General features: G+C 34.3%; 1 protein-coding gene across 2 annotated transcripts in view; it reads left to right on the top strand.

Annotated features, from left to right (window-relative positions):
• Positions 1–21,049, top strand: part of LOC150109134 (deformed epidermal autoregulatory factor 1 homolog) — a 118,730-nt gene that overhangs the window by 28,653 nt on the left and 69,028 nt on the right. For both annotated transcript variants that reach the window (XM_090411721.1, XM_090411720.1), the window contains exon 3: positions 10,029–10,137. In XM_090411721.1, coding sequence (XP_090267847.1) covers positions 10,029–10,137 — 109 coding nt within the window. The remainder of the gene's footprint in view (positions 1–10,028; positions 10,138–21,049) is intronic.

Genomic DNA, 21,049 nt, shown 5'->3' with positions numbered 1-21,049 from the left:
AAGGAAGACCTGACCAACAAAAGCCCAATACTATAGGTTTGTGAATCACGAAGTCCTCGATGATGAACTCGAGCACTGCAATCCCCTAGGGGAGGATAATGCAGAGGCTGAAGACCCAAGAAAAACCCGACAACATTTTCAGACACGATATTTTTAAGGTCAAGGCATAACGTATTACAATAATGAAGAGAGCAAAGTGACGGAGTGCTATAACTCCCAGAAAAACTTCGATTTGTGACCTAGAAACGATGATAAAAAATTTGTCATCCATATCTCAGTGTATGAAAATTTTTTTTTTAGAAAGGGTGGGCCATTGTAAAAATTCGATGCAGCAAGAAAAATTTCTTGCATAACAAGTACATCGAGTTTTTACAGATAGGCAAAACCCAGAATACCTGTTAATAATGTTTTCCTTTAGTATTCAGTATTGTATGTAGCATGTGTACAGCCCAACGAGAATTAGCTATCTCTTTGAAAAACAAAAGATGTAAAATTGTCAAGGCTAAAGGAAACGCCCTACAGTCGGAAAGCTGTTTGAAATTTTGTTTACAAATTCGAACCTAAGTAACCTCAAGGTAATGCAGAAAGGGGGGGGCCCTAACATCATTTTCCAAATGTAATTTATAACATATGTATAGTAATGTTGTTATCACTGCCAGTAAGCAACTGTTATCATAGATGTTTCTGAATACCATTGAAAATGGTTACTTTTATTATGTGACAGGAGTATCTTTCTGCTTCATTCTGATTCTGCCAAATCACAAGTCAATAAACTAAATAATCTTTTAGACAACATAACTTCAATTGAGGATGATGAAACTGTTACTAAACTATGCATTTTTTCTCATGGCATATCACCTAGAATTTTTGGATTTTTGATGCAAGAAATCCCTAAGGCTGGAATTACTCTTCCCTCCCTGTCCAATAGTCAGTTGCATTTGTTGCTTCTACTTACAAAATTGCAACATTCTTGTAAATTTATAAGAATTATCTTATTATCTTACCTTATTTAAAAAAATAAGGACATTTAAATTGACTAAGGATGAACCCAGATAACTCTATAAGAAACCAAATAGATTTCATAATAATAAATAATAGATACAAAAATAATATAACCAACATAAAAACATACCCAGGTGCTGATATAGGTTCAGACCATAATCCTGTTGTGTCTACTTTAAAAATTAAACTAAAAAACAATCATACTGAAAGACTTGACGGCTCAGAATATACCTGACAACATAATGGTGTTTAACTCAGAAATTAGGCAAAAATTAGATCATGTAGGATATAAAACAGAAGACAATATACTTTGTAACACAGAGGAAATTGAAAACAGGTGGTCATATTTTAGAATTACAGTATATGAGACGACTATCGAGGTTATTCCAAAAATTAAATACAATAAGAAAAAACCTTGGATGACTGAAGCAATACTAGAACCTATGAATGAAAGACGAAAAAAGAAAAGTACACAGCAGTATAGAATACTCAGTAAAATTATAAAAAATGAATGCAGGAAGGCTAAAGACATGTGGCTAGATGAAAAATGTAAAGAAATAGAGGAATTGAACAAGAAACACAATAGTAAAGAAATGCATAAGTCAATCTAAGTTCTGACAAATAAAAAGAAAAATTTCAACCATAATCTTTCTATAAAAGATCAAAATGGAAAAATGCTACTAGAGACACAAGATATCATAAAAAGATGGAAAGAATATGGAAAAGAACTGTTTAACTCTGATCGCACAGACGCACCAGATATACAAAATATGGATGGTGAACCAGTCATAAAAAGAAATAGAATATGCTCTAAGTCAAATGAAAACAGATAAAACACTAGGCCCTGACCAGATCCCTATCGAATTGTTAAAGAAAGTAAATGAAAACTCACTTAATGACTTAAAGGTTATTTTTAATATCATCTATGATACAGGATACATCCCTGATGATCTAAGGAAATCGATCTTTGTCGCTATTCCCAAAATTCCAAGAACTTTTTAATGTTCAAAATATAGACTAATAAGTTTAACAAGCCATGTTAAAAAATTACTACTGAGAATAATCCTTGAAAGAATAAAAACACTTTGTCAGTAGAAATAGAAGACACTCGATCAGGTTTTCAGAAAGACAAAGGTACAAGAGAAGGAATTTTCAATTTGAAAACATTATGTGAAAGAAGCCTTGATAACAAGAAAAGCATATATCTTTGTTTTATTTATTACACCAAAGCATTTGATTCAATAGATCACAAGAAATTAATACATATTCTACAGAATAATGGATTAAAAAGAAAAGATCTATGTATAATTACAAATATATACTGGAATCAAATGGCTTCAATAAGAAATAAAAATGCATGTTCTGACAACTTTGAAATCAAAAAAAGAGTAAGGCAAGGATGTGTCTTATTATCACTTTTACTGTATAATATATATAGTGAGCAAGTTTTTAAAAATATTTCAGAACTGAAGGGTGTAAAAGTTGGGGATAGGAACTTCAACAACTTCAGGTATGCAGATGACATAGTCCTTATAGCTGAATCTGAAGATGATCTTCAAAACTTAGTCACAGAAATTTACAACAGAAGCTTAGACGTGGGATTAATTATTAACCTAAAGAAAACAAAGTGCATCGTTATATTAAAAGAACCAATCAATAAGAAACTAAACAGAACTGTTAACAAAATGAAAATTGAACAGGTTCAGTCTTTTATATATTTGGGACAAATGTTTACACACAGAGGAAATTCCCTTAAAGAAATAAAAAGAATAATAAAGATAGCAAGAAGAGCCTTTATTGATATGAAAACTATTTCAACATCCAGAGACATTAATATAGACGCAAGAAAAAGATTAATAAAATGCTATATCTGGTCAAGCCTTCTCTACAACAGTGAAACGTGGACTCAAAATAAAGAAGCAGAGAAAAAATTAGAAGCTTTCGAAATGTGGACCATCAGAAGAATGTTGAAAATACCATGAACAAAGAAAATGAAAAATGAAGATGTTTTAAAGAAAGCAAAAATGAAAAGAACATTAATGAAAATAATTAAAGGACAATAACTTAAATATTTTGGACATCTAACTAGACAAGAAGATATTCGGAAATTAATGTTAGAAGGGAAACTGGATGGAAAAAGACCCAGGAGAATGTGGTTTGAAGACATTAAGTACTGGACTGGCTTTAATTACCATAAATGTTCCAGAGCAGCAAAAGAAAGAAAAAAGTTCCGTGACATGGTTGCCAACCTCCTTCTAGGGCATGACACTTGAAGAAGGATGAATTAATGGTATGTTCTTATAATTTGATTGTTTACCAATATACTATTACAGATTATTCCTTTACTCTGCAGCTCTTACAAAAATTTCCTCTTGATATAAAACTGACTGAATTTGTTAAGAAATTAGGTGGTTTTATTTATAAAGGGGAAAAAATCAACAGGTTAAAGGAACAGCCATGGATAACCCCATATCACAAACCTGGCCCATTTTTGTGATTCATTTTGAGCACCAGGTCTTGATTACTGTTATACTAGTAAAATAACCTCAGAATTCCAGCTGTACTGGCTGGTATGCAAATAAGTCTTTTAAACAGCTCTATTTAAACCTTGATTCTTCATTGGTTTGGTCACAAGTGATTTTACAGTTAATGTCAGTTTAACAATGGTTTAAAAAAGTAATATAACACCTCAAACTTTAGTAAATGATGGACTTGATAGTGCATCAACAGTTCATTTCTAGTTTTCATCGAGCAAGGTGATATTACCATCTGTCTTTAGCACTTTCATCTAATTGTTCATCATAATTTGAAGCGTTTAAATTTTTTAATTGGAAAATTATGTGAAAGGCTTAACCTATAGTGCAGGATTAAATTAACAATTATTTATATGTAATTTAGGTTTACAAAGGTTGACTAAAAAAATAATGCCTAATGTTGAAAGCATTTCATTTTTCATCAGTGTTCAAGTAATCACAGTAGACAATTCTTTAGTCACCCAAAGAAATGTCTCTTGAAGTTGCATATGCACTTCTAAGGCTGAAGATGATTATTCAACAAAGCTTGGTCTAGTATTGTGGTGCTTGTTTTCGTAAGATTTTTTTTTTCCTCACTCGTTACTTATTTTTATTGATAATCTTATATGGGTTTAAAAATCGTATAAAAAATATTACTAATAATTTTGTCTAATTTAAATGTTACATTCAGTTGGTTGAAATGCTTAAATTAATTAGAATCTTAAGCGTCAGTTTTGGAATTGTTCGATAGTGATAAGGCTCGTGTCTCATCACCAGTGATACACAATTTGTAAAATTGAAGGCCCATTTTCCATGTACAGACTTGACAGTTAAAAATTTGCAACAGTTTTATAGAAAAAAAAGACTCAAATTTTACAGGAAAATGAGTAAGCCAGATGCACATTTTAAGCTAAAACATTACTTTACAGCCCACCGTATGATTGTTTTAATACAGTGAAAGAAAATTTAAGTACTATCCACAAGGGATATTGATCAGTTATTATACGGTAACCAGGGTTCTCAAATTTTAAATCTTAGTTAGACACATAAAAATCTAACTTTCTTTGTTTTTGTGCTTAGAAGTAAAGATACTGAAGAGGAGGGCTCCAGAAATACCACTTAATTTTGCCAGGAAAAAAAAAAGTTTACTTACCCATAATATGAATTGTAAAAGGTGTGTGTGTCAGCATAAAGATATACACACACACCTTTATATGTTTCTACCTTTTCACTTTCAGCAACAAAGAGAACATCTTGAATATAATTTAAAACAGCTAATTCATTATGTTGAATATTGTGTAAGATCTTACATGGCTCCTTAATTTTGCCACAGCTTTTTTCCCTATCATTATATGCTACTTTGGTTCCACAACCAATTACCATTCTTCCATGATAAGTTCTTTATTTTGCTCTCATCTATCAAGCTATGCTTTACAGTTTGGAGAGGAACTATGTAAATAAATGCTTCCAGTTTTTTATTCATCGATAAGATTCTCAATTCAAATATCTGCAGAAGTATTTAGAAGCCTTGCTATCGGAGTCTGATTTTCTTAACTGATCTTTAACTTCAGCATTAACTGATACAGATTCTCTACATTTCATGTCATTTTGATACTGTTCTGCTGGCCCTATGAAGTTTTTAATACTATAAGGGGTGCTTAAGGGTCAAAGCTGTATAACTGAGAGGAGACCTCCACATAGCCTTTAAAGGAATGCGGAGAACCGACCAGGGCTTCTGACCTAATGTCCAATCCTCACCTCGTGGTGCACCCTTTTGGGTATCTACTTTGATACTGAACGAACGAGGATGGGCTGGCAATTTGGGATTTAGCCGACCAAATTGTATTCTTATTGGTTAAACCAAAATAAAAAATGATGGTACAACATGACAAAATTTCATGCCGGCTGGGGCGTCGCCCGGTTAAACAAGGCCCCCGTTGTTTTCGCCAGGGAACCAGGGCGAACAGCGAAAAGTCAGCTACTGGAACAAATCTGAAAACAAACCCCAACTCAACATCACCAGAGTTAAAGATCGGTACTATCAACATAAGAAGCCTGAATGGCAAAGAAATGGAGAAATAGATGTTAATGTCAGCTCTTTGCTTTATGCGGATGATGTGTTATACTTCTAAATAAATCCGCTACAAGTCTGCAAGATTCTCTGACTAAATTGAATAGCTGTTGTAATAGATATGGTATGAAGGTCAGCAATAAAAAGACAAAGACAATGAAAATAGGCAGAATCATTGAAAATGTCAACTGTGTTGTGAATGGAGAACCTGTGGAACAAGTAAAACATTTCAGCTACTTAGGCACAATTTTTACTGAAGATGGTAAACTAAATATAGAAATAGACAACAGAATCAGCAAAGCTGGTATCGTGGGAAGTCATTGAATAAATTCATATGGAATAAGAAAGAAATTAGTCGGAACACTAAATTAGCTGTATACAAGACTGTGTTCAAACCAATTTTAACTTATGGATCTGAGAGCTGGGTCAGAAGTAAAACACTTGACCAAAGACTAGAGACCGCAGAAATGAGAGTCCTGAGAAAGATTAGAGGCGTGAACAGATGGCATCAATGGCAATATCATATTAAAAATGAGGATATTAGTGAAGAACTTGACATTGTCAGCATCCAGGAATGCGTTAGCAGAGCTAATCTCAGATGGTATGGTCACTTAAACAGAATGGGCGAGCAAAAAGATTAGCAAAACAAGTGTTCTCTGCCAGGTTGGCAGGAAAACGACCCAGAGGAAGACCAAGATATAGGTGGATTGATATGGTACAAAGTGCCTTAGATGATAGAAATATAAGATCTGATAATGTTGGAGTCTTGACAAGTAACAGACTGATTTGGAGGAAAATTGTAGATAGGAAGTTAGTAATGATGTAATTTTTTCATGTAGTACTGTCATATCCTGTACACCCCTTGAGGGTACATGGCAGGAATTTGATGATGATGATGATGATATTCAGTACATTCTTTTAGAGAATATGCAGAGAGTATTGTATACCTGCCATAGTTCATAAAGTGATTTGAGCATGAAACAGATTTTATTAATAATATGTGTACCTGGTTTGATGAACTCACTAGATTAAAAGCACTTATTTTTTTGTGCTAATTTTCCAAAATTCCATTTTATGAAAGAAAAGAATCTATTCTTGATGACTGTTTATTTTCGTGATCATCTAACTAGAGTAATTATTTGGACAATAGATCAAGTGTTAACTAATAAATATTTATTAAACCTACTAGTTTCACCAAACTATAACTGTTGGCATCTTCAGGGTACAAGCACTGGTTAAAAAACATTACACAAATATGAATAACTGTAAAATTCTAACGATTATAGTTGCAAACTGAAATAGCATTGAATGTGAGTAATACACCTATCGCGTGTACATGATTAACTAGTTGTTGCTAAGGAACGTTCTGTAGGTTGCACTGAAGTTCATTTCCTGTGTGTTGAGAGATCTAATTAAGGTTTTCCATATTTCTGGGAGTATTAAACCTTGGTTCCTGTTAAGGTTATCAACAGAGCGAGCGACTGTAGCTGCTGCTGCTTTAAACATTCGGGAGTGGTAGTCTTCTTCTATATAAGGGGAACAGCTTTTATCCCACTCAATGACGTGGTTAGTTGTAGAAAAATGAGATGACAGGCCTGATATGTCTTGTCTGTTGTTTTTGACGTAACCAATGTGCTCCTTCTGTCTAATTTCAAGGCTTCTTGATGTCTGCCTGATGTAACTTGAACCACATGAGCATGGAATATTGTAAACTCCAGCATATTTGTAGAAAGGATGGTTATCTTTTGGAGATCTTAGTAGTTTACGAATTGTTTCTATAGATTTGAATGTCACTCTTATTATCTGTGGTTTGAGGAGATTAGCGAGTTTGTTGGAGATGCCACTCACATACGGAATTGCGATAGTTTTGATATATTGAGTATCCTCTAGCTCTCTTTGTAGTGGTTCAGAGAAAAGGATTTTGTTGATGAGTCTTCATGGGTAGCCGTTCAAGTAAAGTAAAGTTTTTTGCTAAAACTAAAAGTAGACATCTAGCTAGCTTTCTTGACATCTAGCTAGCCTAGATGTCACCTCTCTTTTTACAAACGTTCCTGTGGTGGAGGTCATCAGCATCCTAGGTACCTTGTTCCCATAAGATATAATCTCACTGTACGATCATTGCCTAAATTCAAACTATTTTTCTTGGAAGAATACGATTTACCAACAATTAACTGGCTTGACAATGGGCAGTCCACTTTCACCTTCTGTACTGACCTATTTATGGAACACCTCGAAAATAAAATCCTATCTCAAATAATTCCTAAACTAACAATTTGGTGGCGATATGTAGATGACATTTTCATCGTATGGAACCACAAAAAGGATGACCTACTTGACTTCCTCAATAAGATCAACTCCTTTCATCATTCTATTAAATTTACTCTGGAACTTGAAAGAGACAAACAACTGCCGTTCTTAGATATCTTAATTAAGAAGCAAATCAATGACTATATAAACCTATCAGTTTACAGGGAACCTATGAATACAGGTCGCTATCTACAAATCAGCTCCTCTCACCATATTTCTCACAAACTCAGCATAGTACACATGTTAAAGAAAAGAGCTGTCCGCATCACAACAGATAACAAGGACCTTCAAGACGAGTTAACATTGATATCTAATCTTTACTTGAACGGCTACCCACGAAGACTCGTCAACAAAATCCTTTTCTCTGAACCACCACAAAGAGAGTGAGAGGATACTCAGTATATCAAAACTGTCGTGATTCCGTATGTAAGTGGCATCTCCAACAAGCTCGCTAATCTCCTCAAACCACAGATAATAAGAGTGACATTCAAACCTATAGAAACAATTCGTAAACTACTAAGATATTCAAAAGATAACCATCCTTTCTATAAATATGCTGGAGTTTACAATATTCCATGCCCATGTGGTTCAAGTTACATCAGGCAGACATCAAGAAGCTTCGAAATTAGACAGAAGGAGTACATTGGTTACGTCAAAAACAACAGACAAGACATCAGGCCTATCATCTCATTTTTCTACAACTAACCATGCCATTGAGCGGGATAAAAGCTGTTTCCCTTACATAGAAGAAGATTACCACTCCCAAATGTTTAAAGAAGCAGCTACAGTCGCTCGCTCTGTTGATAACCTTAACAGGAACCAAGGTTTAATACTCCCAGAGATATGGAAAACCCTAATTAGATCTCTCAACATACAGGAAATGAACTTCAGTGCAACCTACAGAACGTTCCTTAGCAACAACTAGTTATCATGTACACGCGATAGGTGTATTACTCACGTTCAATGCTATTTCAGTTTGCAATTATAATCGTTAGAATTTTACAGTTATTCATATTTGTGTAATGTTTTTTAACCAGTGCTTGTACTCTAAAGAGGCCAACAGCTATAGTTTGGTGAAACTAGTAGGTTTAATAAATATTTATTAGTTAACACTTGCTCTATTGATCAAGAATCTATTCTGTTTTCCTGCTATTATACCAGCTAAGATTTTATGATAACATTTCAAAATTATTTCCAGGTTTAAAGAAGTTTAACAAATCAAATTGGTTTAAAGTTTGTTAACTGCACTTTTATTTAGTAAAAGTACTTTATATCTCATTACTTGCTATTAGAATCCAGATCATATAGTTAGTGGTGTTTCAGAATAGAAAACATGTTTTGCACTAATAAAGCATACAGATTTAAAATTCAGTTTTTTTTTTTAATTTTTTTTTTTTTTTTAAATTGCTGACCAGTCACTCTTTCTAATGTTTTATTGATGCTTGGCTTTTTGTTATTAGTGATACATGCATTAATAAATTTTATTTATTAAGCAATAAAATAATATTTATTATTTTAATATAATAAAACAATATTTTAATATAATATATTAAAACAGTAAAATATATACAAATGAGAAATTCACATTTGTGAAAAATAAAAGTACTCTACATTAATATTGGGGGGTGAGGTACAAAATTGTTTTAAAAAACGTGAGGTATTTTCTTTTAGAGGCAATAGCAACTTTTTAGGTTTAACATGATTGGTAGAATAATGAAAAAGAAATATTTTTTTAGACTTTGAAAGACCTGGATTTGAATCCAATCTGTGTCTCAGGAATATTTATCAGCACTTTTCAACTGAAGGTGAGTTAGCCAGACTCCATACAGAGATAGGGTTTTTTCCAACTCCCGAAACTGTTCTTTTTTATCCCACATAACAATAAACTGGGCAGAAAACATGCAATGTGCAGACTTAATTCTAGCCTGAATTTCTTTTGACATAAATCCAAAACAATCAACCAACCAGCTTTAGGCCTACTTGGCCTAAAGTTGATTGGTTGGTCATATGTAGTTAAAGCAATTTGGAAACATTTTTAGTACTTAAAAATGATATTATTACTTTATGTAAAGTAATAAGTTTTAAAATTCTAATAATTTTACAAATGTGCTATAGCATTCTTTCTTTGTTTTTAGAGTGGGCCAGTTAGATTATTTACTCCATATAAAAGAAGAAAGAGAGATGAAAAACGTCACTCGCAGGATTTAATGAAAACAAGTGGAGACATCACGACTGTTAATGATCGTAAGTAATTTTGGTAGAGAATGAATCATTAACTGTTAGAAAGGATAAAGCAATTTTTAAAACTTGTCTGAGACTAAGTTATTAAAGAGGAGTGATTTCTGTAGGTCACTTAAAGGTCATAACTAGATAACAAGAATTAGTCCTCTGCATAGCCCTTTAAGGAATGTGGAGAACTGACTGCGGTTTCTGACCAAATGTCCATTCCTCACCCTCTCATGATGTCAGTATCTAACTGGATACTGAATGGGCTAGCACTTTGCTGATCAAAGTGTATTTTCTATTTGTTTAAAACAAAAGAAAGGGATGGTACAATAATATGAAATCATGTTTGCTGATGAGGAGTTGCTTAGTTAAACAAGTCCCCCCCACCCTTACCCTACTATTTTTGTCAGGGAAACAGGGCAAAAATTGAGGGGCTTGTTTAATCAGTCAATTCTTTACAGTCCTTAAAAGTGAAAAGTAATCTACTGAAACTTAAACTCAACAGAATTAATGAGATAGGCACCATTGATGTAAGAAGTATTGATGGAAAAGAAGTGGGACTAAACAGGAATAAGAAAAATGCTACATTGACATAATAGGCATTGCTGAATAAAAGGAGACAAAAACAAGCAGGATTCTTCTAAATAACTACAAGATGTTATATTTAGGCAATAATGATCATGAAAATGGAGTGGGGGACAGATATGTGCACTAAGTACAAATATAATCTTCTTGAATGGCAGGCAGCTTCAAGTAATAATGTGGGTAAACATGAAAATGGAAAATTGGACAATGAGATGTATTTGATCCTTGATCCTGCAAAACTTTCTTTGAAGAAATGGAGGAATTTTTCAATTTATTACAGAAGTCACCTAACATAACAAAAAAAAATTCTTTGTGTCCTTAACCAGCTTGAAAATATTGTTATCAACAATAACATAATCAATAAGACTTTTTTGTTTATGTGTGCGTGTGTATTATGTGACTTCCACCCACAAAAGGTTGTAAACCTATGGTATGCTGGTGTCCAAACCCTAAGAATGAACACTATTTCTGAAGATTACAACTGCAAATTCAGATGAATCAGCTTGTGGCAATTTGTATAACTTACGATTTCAAGCAGAAAGTGGGTACATGTTAAAATTTTCAAATTGCATGCAAAGGGATCACCTGGTAGCACTCGACAGGATAAAAGGCAAAAGTGGATGTCTTGTAATGTCCAAAGACATCATCTAGATCAGGGATCGCAAACTGGGGGCTCGGTACGGCCCACGAAGGCTTTGTATCCAGCCTGCGACCTTGATGATTTTTTTTCTAAAAATCAATGTTTCTAACATCCTGTGGGGATTAAAACAGAAAAAAATTCAAACTTCAAACTTCTAAATGTTTTATGACAGCTTTAAGCAAAAGTAAAACTTTTACTATAATTCTTTGTACCATGTTTCTATCAAGAAATGTTGGCAACACTGAATAGAAATTACTTGTCATGCAGCCATTTTAAGCGACATGATACAATGTCAATAAGTTACAGTTTACCATTGTAATATGATAATATGTTAATAAAAAGTTACCTCAATAAGTTATATATTTTTTGCCCATAACAATGTCTGAATTTAAAGTTAAAAAAGAAAAATAGATCAAGAAGGCAGAACTTTAAGAAAAATGAGAGAAGGCATATTTCTTTGTGGAAGTAAAAAATATTCCAACATGTTTGATATGTAGACAAAGTGTCACTGTGGTGAAAGAATATAACCTAAAACTCCATTATGAAACAAACCATAAGAACTGTGATAAATATACAGAAAAGATGTGTGATGACAAACTTTAAGATTTAAATAATGAACTGAAGTTTCAAGGGGATATTTTTGAATGTTATCACAAGTGATGCTGCTGTTAAATGTAGTTATGTCATAAGTGAAAAAATTGCTTGGGCTTGAAAACCTTTTACTGATAGAGAATTTATTAAAAATTGTATTTTAAGTGCAGTCGAAATCATATGTCCAGGAAAAAAGCAAGCATTTCAAAGTATAAGCCTATCAGGAAATACAGTTGTAGAGCGTGTTGAAGATATGGCAGAGAACTTCCAAGATATATTTTGTGAAATAATAAAGAGTTTTGTAGCGTTTTCCATTGCAGTTGATGAATCTACAGACATTATTAATACATCCCAGTTAGCAATATTTATTCGTGGCGTTGATGACGGTATGAATGTGACTGAAGAACTATTGGATATAGTGCCTGTGTCAGGAACAATGACAGGAAATGACTTATATTTGTGTATTGAGAAAAGTCTTGAAAATGCTCACGCGGACTGGTCAAAATTAGTGTGACTACAGATGGGGCTCCTACTATGGTTAGTATTAATGTTGGACTTGTTACAAAACTTCAAATGAAAAAGGAAATGTGCACAAACTTAAATCATTTCATTGCATAATACACCAGGAGTCACTTTGTGCTAAAAAACTAAAGATGGAACACGTCATGAGCGTAGTAATTAAAACAATAAACTGGATATGCTCTCATGCCTTGAATCATTGACAATTTAATGATTTGTTGGATGAATTGGATTCACAATACAGAAGTTTGCTATATTATACGGAGGTTAGGTGGCTTAGTCATGGCATTGTTTTAAAAAGATTTTTTGAACTCTTAAAAGAAATTGACATGTTTACTTCATCCAAAGGAAAATTGATTCCTCAGCTCACCGATGACAATTGGTGCAAAGACTTGGCCTTTTTAGTTGACATAAAGCCACTTAAACACTTTGAATACTGCTCTGCGAGGACATGAACAGTTGATATGTCATATGTATGATTCAATTAAGGCATTTCTGACAAAACTCTATCTTTGACAAACCCAGTTGGCAAAGAATAATTTAGCTGACTTTCCTACACTTAAATCGATTTCTCGAAATAATAATGATGCTGAAAAGTACATCCCTCAAATTGAAGAATTGAATTTGAAAAAAGATTTTCTGATTTCAACCAGTTTGAAAATGAATTATTATTATTCGGTTCATCTTTTTTTTTTTAATTAATATTGAAAATGTTGACAAAGAATTACAAATGGAAGTAATTGAACTCCAGTGCAATACTAAATTAAAAAAATATAAATATAACGAAGTTGGCATACCAAACTTTTATAAATACCTCGGCAGTAAATATACCAAATATAAAATTTATTGTGCAAAAATGTTGTCAATCTTTGGAAGCACCTATGTATGTGAGCAATTATTTTCAATTATGAAACTTAATAAGTCAAAGTTCAGCTCACAGATAAAAGATTCTAGATTAAATGCAATACTTCATATTATTATGTGACACCTCCAGGGATTCCAAAGACTCATTGAGGGAGAGTGTGCCAACAGCATTGAACGATTGTTCCCTTCCGACTACTAACCACACTCAAACTTGCTTATTTTTTTATTTTATTTTTTATTTATTTTTTTTTTTTTTGCAACACGAAACGAAAAAGCAGATATTGACATGTTAGTAAGGAAAAGATGTCAGGTTTCAGGATCAAAATCAAATTAAAAAAAGACTTGTAGATAAAAATCTTTATTTTTGTAAGTCAACATTATGTATTTCAATAATTTTTTTAAAGTGTGAATAAAATGTAATTGAACTTATATTTTCTAAACTTGTTATATTTTAAAAATTTAAAAATAAAAATGGTTATAAATTTAAAATTTAAATGGTAGTGTGTAACTGTTTACATAAGTCATAAAGGGTCTTTGTTAGAGCCTTTCTTTTTTTAGTTTATGTTTTGGTTCACAGAATAATATTGAATACAGTCTGCGTCTGATATACATCTAATTGACTGGCCCTTTGCTGTGTTTGAGTTTGAGATCCCTGATCTAGATGATTTCACACAGAGAAGAATTATTGGAAATTAAAGAAGGCCTCAGAATTACTGATATTGCTGGAGTTTGGAATCTCGTGTAACGTTGTATCCAGGTTCTGGGTAGTGTTTCATACCAATCGCATATGTTTCCAGACATTTGCTAAGAGGTTACCCTCACTCTACCATGGGCATGAAGACAGTTTTTTGTTATAATAGCAAAACGTAATTGACACACCACAGCAAGTCAACTTGCAAATTGGCTCCATTCAAGCACATGTATGCAGATATCTTGATAAACTGTGGCAAGACATCTGCGACAAGTAGGCCTATATGCCCAAAGGCCTTTCGCCACAGCTCATTGTAGGGTACATCACCGTAGGGCAGGTATTATTCTTAACGGATACACTGAGCTACAAATGCTGGGAGAAGGGTCTTCCAGCATTTGTAGTCCTTGGTCTCCATAAATACTTCTGGAGACCAAGGATATTAATAGAATCGAGTGGCCAGTATGCTCCCAAGATAACCCCATAAAACATGTGTTTGGGATGCAATAGGGAGATGCATGCCTGCTCAAAATTCCCCTCCAGAAAACTAGTCCTTATCCTTGCTCTGAAGGAGGAGTGGGCCAATTTGCTTGAAGAATTCCTAAATAACTTAGTGCTAAGCATGGTGCGACATTGTGAGAGCTGCATTACAGTTCAGGGTGGACATATTCCATACTGAAATGTTTCTCCATGTAGTGTTCTGTAAGCACTAGACATTAATTCCTTAATTACATCCTTAGGAAATTTGTAACTTTTTGTCAAAAATTTATTGCATTTTAATTTGTACAAAATTTATAACACATTTTTCATGTAATATAAATTATTAGTATGCTGGCAATAAATTTATGTTCACACTTGGCTGGAGTCATGAAAATTTTTTCATGTACCAGCATACATTAGTACTGTGTTTGGGCTAAGGTTTTTTTTTTTTTTTTTTGTATTTTTATTTATTTTATTTTTTATATAATCTGGAAACCCTGCTCTAGAGACTAAACATGGAACTTTTTCTAGCTACTTCAGGTCTCCAGCAAGTAGAATGGTTGTCTTACACCAGATAATGAAATTCATTTCCCACCTAAAGACAGTCACCACCTTTCATAGCCACAACAGGATTTGAACCAGCAACCTGTTATTTGGAGAGTGGGTATGTTGGCCAGCCAGGCTGTCAAATATGTATATTGCTTATATTTTGCTGTATATATAAGATTCCATTTACACATTACATAGTTTTAGTAAGAAAGAACAACTGAACTCTGATCCAGTTGTTCTTTCCTTAAGATTTAAGATTACAAGCTAGTCTTGATAATCCATATTAGCTTGTCGCGTTGCCCGATTAAACAAGGCGCCCCCGTTGTATTTGCCAGGGAACCAGGGTGAACAGCGAAAAGTCAGCTACTGGAACAAATCTGAAAGCACACCCCAACTCAACATCACCAGAGTAAAAGATCGGTACTATCAACATAAGAAGCCTGAATGGCAAAGAAATGGAGCTAGCTGATGAATTAGATAAGTACCAGATCAACGTAATAGGGGTGACTGAAACAAAAAAGACAAAAACCGGTGAGATCTTTCTGACCAATAAATACAAAATGTTGTATTCAGGCAATGACAATCAAGGAAAAGAAGGAGAAGCTATAGTATTCAACACAAAATATGAGGCTAATCTTCTTGAATGGCAGACAGTCTCAAGTAGAGTGACGTGTGCAAATATCAGAAGGGAAGTGGACAATAAGACTTATTTGTGCCTATGGCCCCACAGAAGGTTCTACTAAGGTAGAAGTGGAGGAATTTTTTGATGCTTTAGAAAAAGCAACTGACAATGAAAAAGGAAAAGTTGGTCCTTGTTGGGGATCTAAATAGTAGAGTAGGAAATGATTGTCAGACATACAAAAATATTTTGGGAAAATTTGGAGAAAAGAGCAAAGCTAATAATAATGGCAAGTACCTATTGGATTTCTGCTCAGGACATGGACTGGTTATTACTAACACCATGTTCCAACATAAAAATGTGCGCAAATTCACATGGAGAGAAGAGGCAAGGAATGAGAAAAGTCTCATTGACTATGTTATGGTTGATAGTGATGTTTTCTTCCTGGTGCAGGACACAAGAGTGTACAGAGGATTTGAAATTGGAAGTGATCACTATTTAGTCTTGAGCAGGATAAAATTGAATTTCATATTGAAAAGAATAACGTGTAAGAAAGTTTTAAAGCGAATAAAAGTTGAGCAGCTCTCAGATGTGAACTGTAGACTAAAATACACAAAGATTATTGAAGAAAAAATGAAAGAGTTTGAGAACAGGAATCAAACCTTGGAGATTCAGTGGCAAACTCTGAAGAAAACATTGATTGATTCTGCCAGAGAGGCATGTGGTGAAGTTGTATGCAAGGATAAAAAAATCAGAACTGCCTGGTGGACATAGGAAGTTAAAGAGGCAGTGAAGGAAAAGAAGAAAGCATATCAAAAGTTCCTGTCAAATAAGTCAGCTTGTGCTCTTAGAGAATACAGAGACAAATGCAAGAATGCTAAACACTGTGTAAAACTAGGTAAACAAAAGTCATGGGAGGACTTTGGCAAGAATATAGAAATTGAATATCAAGAAGGTGGCAAAATATTCTGGAAGTTGTTGAAGAAGCTTAGGAATGGAGGAAAGAGTGCTGTTAAAGGAGTTAGAGATGATAAAGGTGACATGAAAATGGGAGAAAACGATATCCTTGAAGTATGGAGTAATTACTTTGAAAAACTGCTAAATGAAACAAGCAGTGATGACAGCACAGTGGTAAAACAACACTGACCAGGCATGCAGTCAGGAATACACATCCATACTTGAAGTACAAAAAGCCATCAAAGGCTTGAAATGTGGAAAGGCAGCAGGAGTAGATGATATTTGGCCAGAAATGCTGAAGTATGGTGGTATAAGAGTCTTAACAGTGAATGCACTGCATAGTTCAGAAAGCCTGGACAGAGGGACGAATTTCCGATGATTGGAGTAGAGCTCTCATAGTACCCATATATAAAAAGCGAAATAAAACTGAATGTGAGAATTACAGAGGTATTTCCCTACTGAATGTTTCTGGCAAGATCTATGCAAGTATACTTGAGAAACGGTTGAGAAAAATTGTGGAAGAAAAGTTTGGTGAAGAACTAGCTGGATTCAGGCCAAATAGAGGCTCTCAGGATCAGATCTTCACTTTATGACAAATAGGCGAGAAAGCATTGGAATATAACAGAGATCTGTATTTAAGTTTTGTCGATTTGGAAAAGTCAATATCACAAGGTGCCAAGAGAGAAGCTATTCAATACGCTACAGTTATATGGTGTCAATGGGGCATTATATCAAGCAATACTTGGTCTTTATTTGAGTTGTAAGTCAGCAGTTAGAATTGAAGGAAGTACAGGACGATGGTTTAATGTTAAATCCGGTATCAGACAAGGATGTACATCATCCCCTCTGTTATTCATTATCTATATGGATCACATTATGAAGGAAAGTGGTATTAAACATGATATCAAAATTGGAGATGTTAATGTCAGCTCTTTGCTTTATGCGGACGATGTTATACTTCTAAATAAATCCGCTACAAGTCTGCAAGATTCTCTGACTAAATTGAATAACTGTTGTAATAGATATGGTATGAAAGTCAGCAATAAAAAGACAATGAAAATAGGCAGAATCATTGAAAATGTCAACTGTGTTATGAATGGAGAACCTGTGGAACAAGTAAAACATTTCAGCTACTTAGGCACGATTTTTAGTGAAGATGGTAAATTAAATATGAAAATAGACAACAGAATCAGCAAAACTGGTATGGTGGGTAGTCAATTGAATAAATTCATATGGAATAAGAGAGAAATTAGTCGGAACATTAAATTAGCTGTGTACAAGACAGTGTTCAAACCAGTTTTAACTTATGGATCTGAGAGCTGGGTCAGAAGTAAAACACTTGACCAAAGACTAGAGACTGCAGATATGAGAGTCCTGAGAAATATTAGAGGCATGAACAGATGGCATCAATGGCAGTATCATATTAAAAACGAGGATATTAGGAAAGAACTTGACATTGTCACCATCCAGGAATGTGTTAGCAGAGCTAATCTCAGGTGGTATGGTCACTTAAACAGAATGGGCGAGGAAAGATTAGCAAAACAAGTGTTCTCTGCCAAGTCAGCAGCAAAACGACCCAGAGGAAGACCAAGATATAGGTGGATTGATACGGTGTAAAGTGCCTTAGACGATAGAAATATAAGATCTGATAATGTTGGAGTCTTGACAAGTAACAGACTGATATTGAGGAAAATTGTAGATAGGAAGTTAGTAATGATGTAATTTTTTTCATGTAGTACTATCATATCCTGTACATCCCTTGAGGATACATGGCAGGAATTTGATGATGATGAGATTTACATAAAATAATATTTACAAATGTAGCCTTTGGAATGGTGGATTATGTTCAATTCTAAAGGAATATTAATATGAAGTATAGAAGGAAATGTCTTGGTGGATAGGCAAGGAATTGTTTCCAATTATTTTTATCCATAGTTTGCTTAAGGGTTGGGTCCTGTGGAATGAGGGAGGGGCTATCTTACTGAGAGTTGGGAGCCAGTAGCCAGGAGTAGATCTTAAAGCTCCAGAGATTATCGTCATAGTTTGATTCAGCTGGACATCGACCAAAGAAGCGTGCACGCTGTTCAGCCACACAGGAGCACAATTCTCTGCTGTGGAATAGACCAAAGACAGTGCGGTAGTATTTAGTGTGTTGGCATCAGCACCCCAAGAAGTACCAGCAAATTTATGCATTATATTACTGCGAGTTTTTAATTTCCCAGCAATATTTTCTTGATGATATTTAAATATCAAACTTCTATCTAGGGTAACTCCTAGGTATTTTGGATGATTGTTAAATTTCACCTGTTTATTTCTGAAGTAAAATTTTGGGATATAGTTGGCCTGGATATTACTTAAATGAAAGGATGCTACTTCAGTTTTGTTCAGGTTAGGTTGTAATTACCATCGTCTAAAGTATTTATCAAGTACAGCCAGATCTTCAGTTAAGGTGTTCTCAGCTTTTTAGAATATTGAATGTTGAGTTGCAATGGCAATATCGTCAGCATACATGAATCTCTGGGATATCACTAATATATAAGTTAAAGAGCAATGGGGCAAGAACTGACCCCTGAGGTAGGCCATTTTTAATCTTAAAGAATTTACTTTGGGATTCGTTGAGAGATACTTGTATCCATCTGTCTGCTAGTATTTGATTAATTAGGTTGGCTAGTTTTGGTGATGGTGACCTCTCTGCTGCCTCTCTCCACACTATGTCATAGGTAGCAGAGAGGTCCACGAATACCACTATTGTTTTCAATTGTTTTTCATAACCGTTCTCTATAAAGGTTGTCAATCTCAGTACTTGATCGCAACAACTTCTGTCAGGTTTGAAGCCAGCCTGTTCCTGTGGAGTTCTGTTATGTATACTTGAAGAAATTCTGTTGTATAGCATTCTTTCGAGAAGTTTCAGGCAGATACTTAACAAGGCAATAGGACGGTAGTTGGAAGCAATTGTAGGGTCTTTGCCAGGTTTTAAGACAGCAATGATTTTAGATCTTTTAAAAATTGATGGGAGTATGCCAGAGTCCAGGATATTATTGTACATTGCAGTAAGCCATTGAATAGTTTTTGGTTCACAGTTCTTAATGAATTCAGGGTAGATGTTATCGAGTCCAGCTGCTTTCCCAGTCCTCAATGAGTTAACTGCCTGGGTAAGTTCCTGGAAAGTGAAAGCCTGAGATAGTGATGGTGGAAGATCTGTTTTGAGATTTTTTAGTTTTTGTTTCACCTCTCTCATAGTTACTTTATTTTGAGGATATTTAGTCATTGAGACTATATGCTTTGCAATGTGTTTTGGATCTATGGCAGGCAGTTTACCAGAAGTCCTTGTATTAGGGTAAAGCTTCCTAATCAGGGACCAAGCTTTTCGACTGGAATGAGTAAAATTAAAATTGTTCATCCATTTGTCTTTTCTAGCATTGTCAAGAGATTTCAGTAGCTCAGTGGCTACTGTAGGGTTATTATTAGTAGAGAATTCTTTATACAGTTTTTCACTGTCATTATTCCAGCCCGGGATATATTCTCTCCTAAAACCTCTTGGAATGGTTCGTTTGGCAGCACCAATAACAATGCCAACAAATCTATTGTAATTGTTTACAGTGGGTTTTATGAATCTTATTACAGTGTCAACCTGTTTCTTAAAAGAATCCCAGTCAGTTTTGAGAAAGTTCCACTTAGGTTTTAATATTGTTCTTATGATTGGAATATTTAGGCCTACTTTATAGATTATAGGTCAATGTTGGCTATTTGGAAAACTGTCTAATACTTTCCTAAAGATGGGAATTTGGCCACCATGATCGTTTGCAGTACAGAAGCACATATCAGGGTTATATCCTCTTTCCCATCTAGAGGAGAGAAAGCTCAGTTTATCTTTGGCATCAAAGATCAGATAGAGGTTTAGATTTTCCATCCAGTTCACTAGTAGGGTACCATTTACGTCATCCTTTCTATAGCCCCAAAGGGAGTGATGACTATTAAAATCTCCCAGGATTATGCTTGGATGTTGTTGCTGGGACAGTACTTGATCAGGCCATTTAGCTAAGGGAGGTTTATACATGTTGGATATAGTATAGCCAGATATTATAATAGATACACTATATATGTCCTTGCTGGTACTTGGTTCACAGATCTTATAATTAGAAATATCATTTTTTATATATGTTGCCACACCATATTTACGATGGTTTATGCAGTTAATCATGTTGTAACCATATATTTTCCCTCTCGTTAGTAGATCTAGATCATCCTTAGTGTGAGTTTCCTGTACTACAACTACATCTATTTGATGATAATTCAGGATCTTAGTAAGAACTTTGCATTTAGCCCTACTTATGCCTTCTATGTTTAACAGGCATATTTTTAAGAGTGAGGAGAGAAAGCCCCATATTCTTGATTCTCAAATCCTCGGTAGGTTTGTGTCGGTTATCTGAGAGCCTGT

This window comes from Typopeltis vanoorti, chromosome 2, assembly GCF_054136105.1.
Source record: "Typopeltis vanoorti isolate ZY-2024b chromosome 2, IOZ_Tvanoo_1.0, whole genome shotgun sequence".
Lineage (NCBI taxonomy): Eukaryota > Metazoa > Arthropoda > Arachnida > Uropygi > Thelyphonidae > Typopeltis > Typopeltis vanoorti.
Note: the sequence above shows the minus strand (reverse complement) of the source record. Positions and strands in the feature narration are given on the sequence as shown.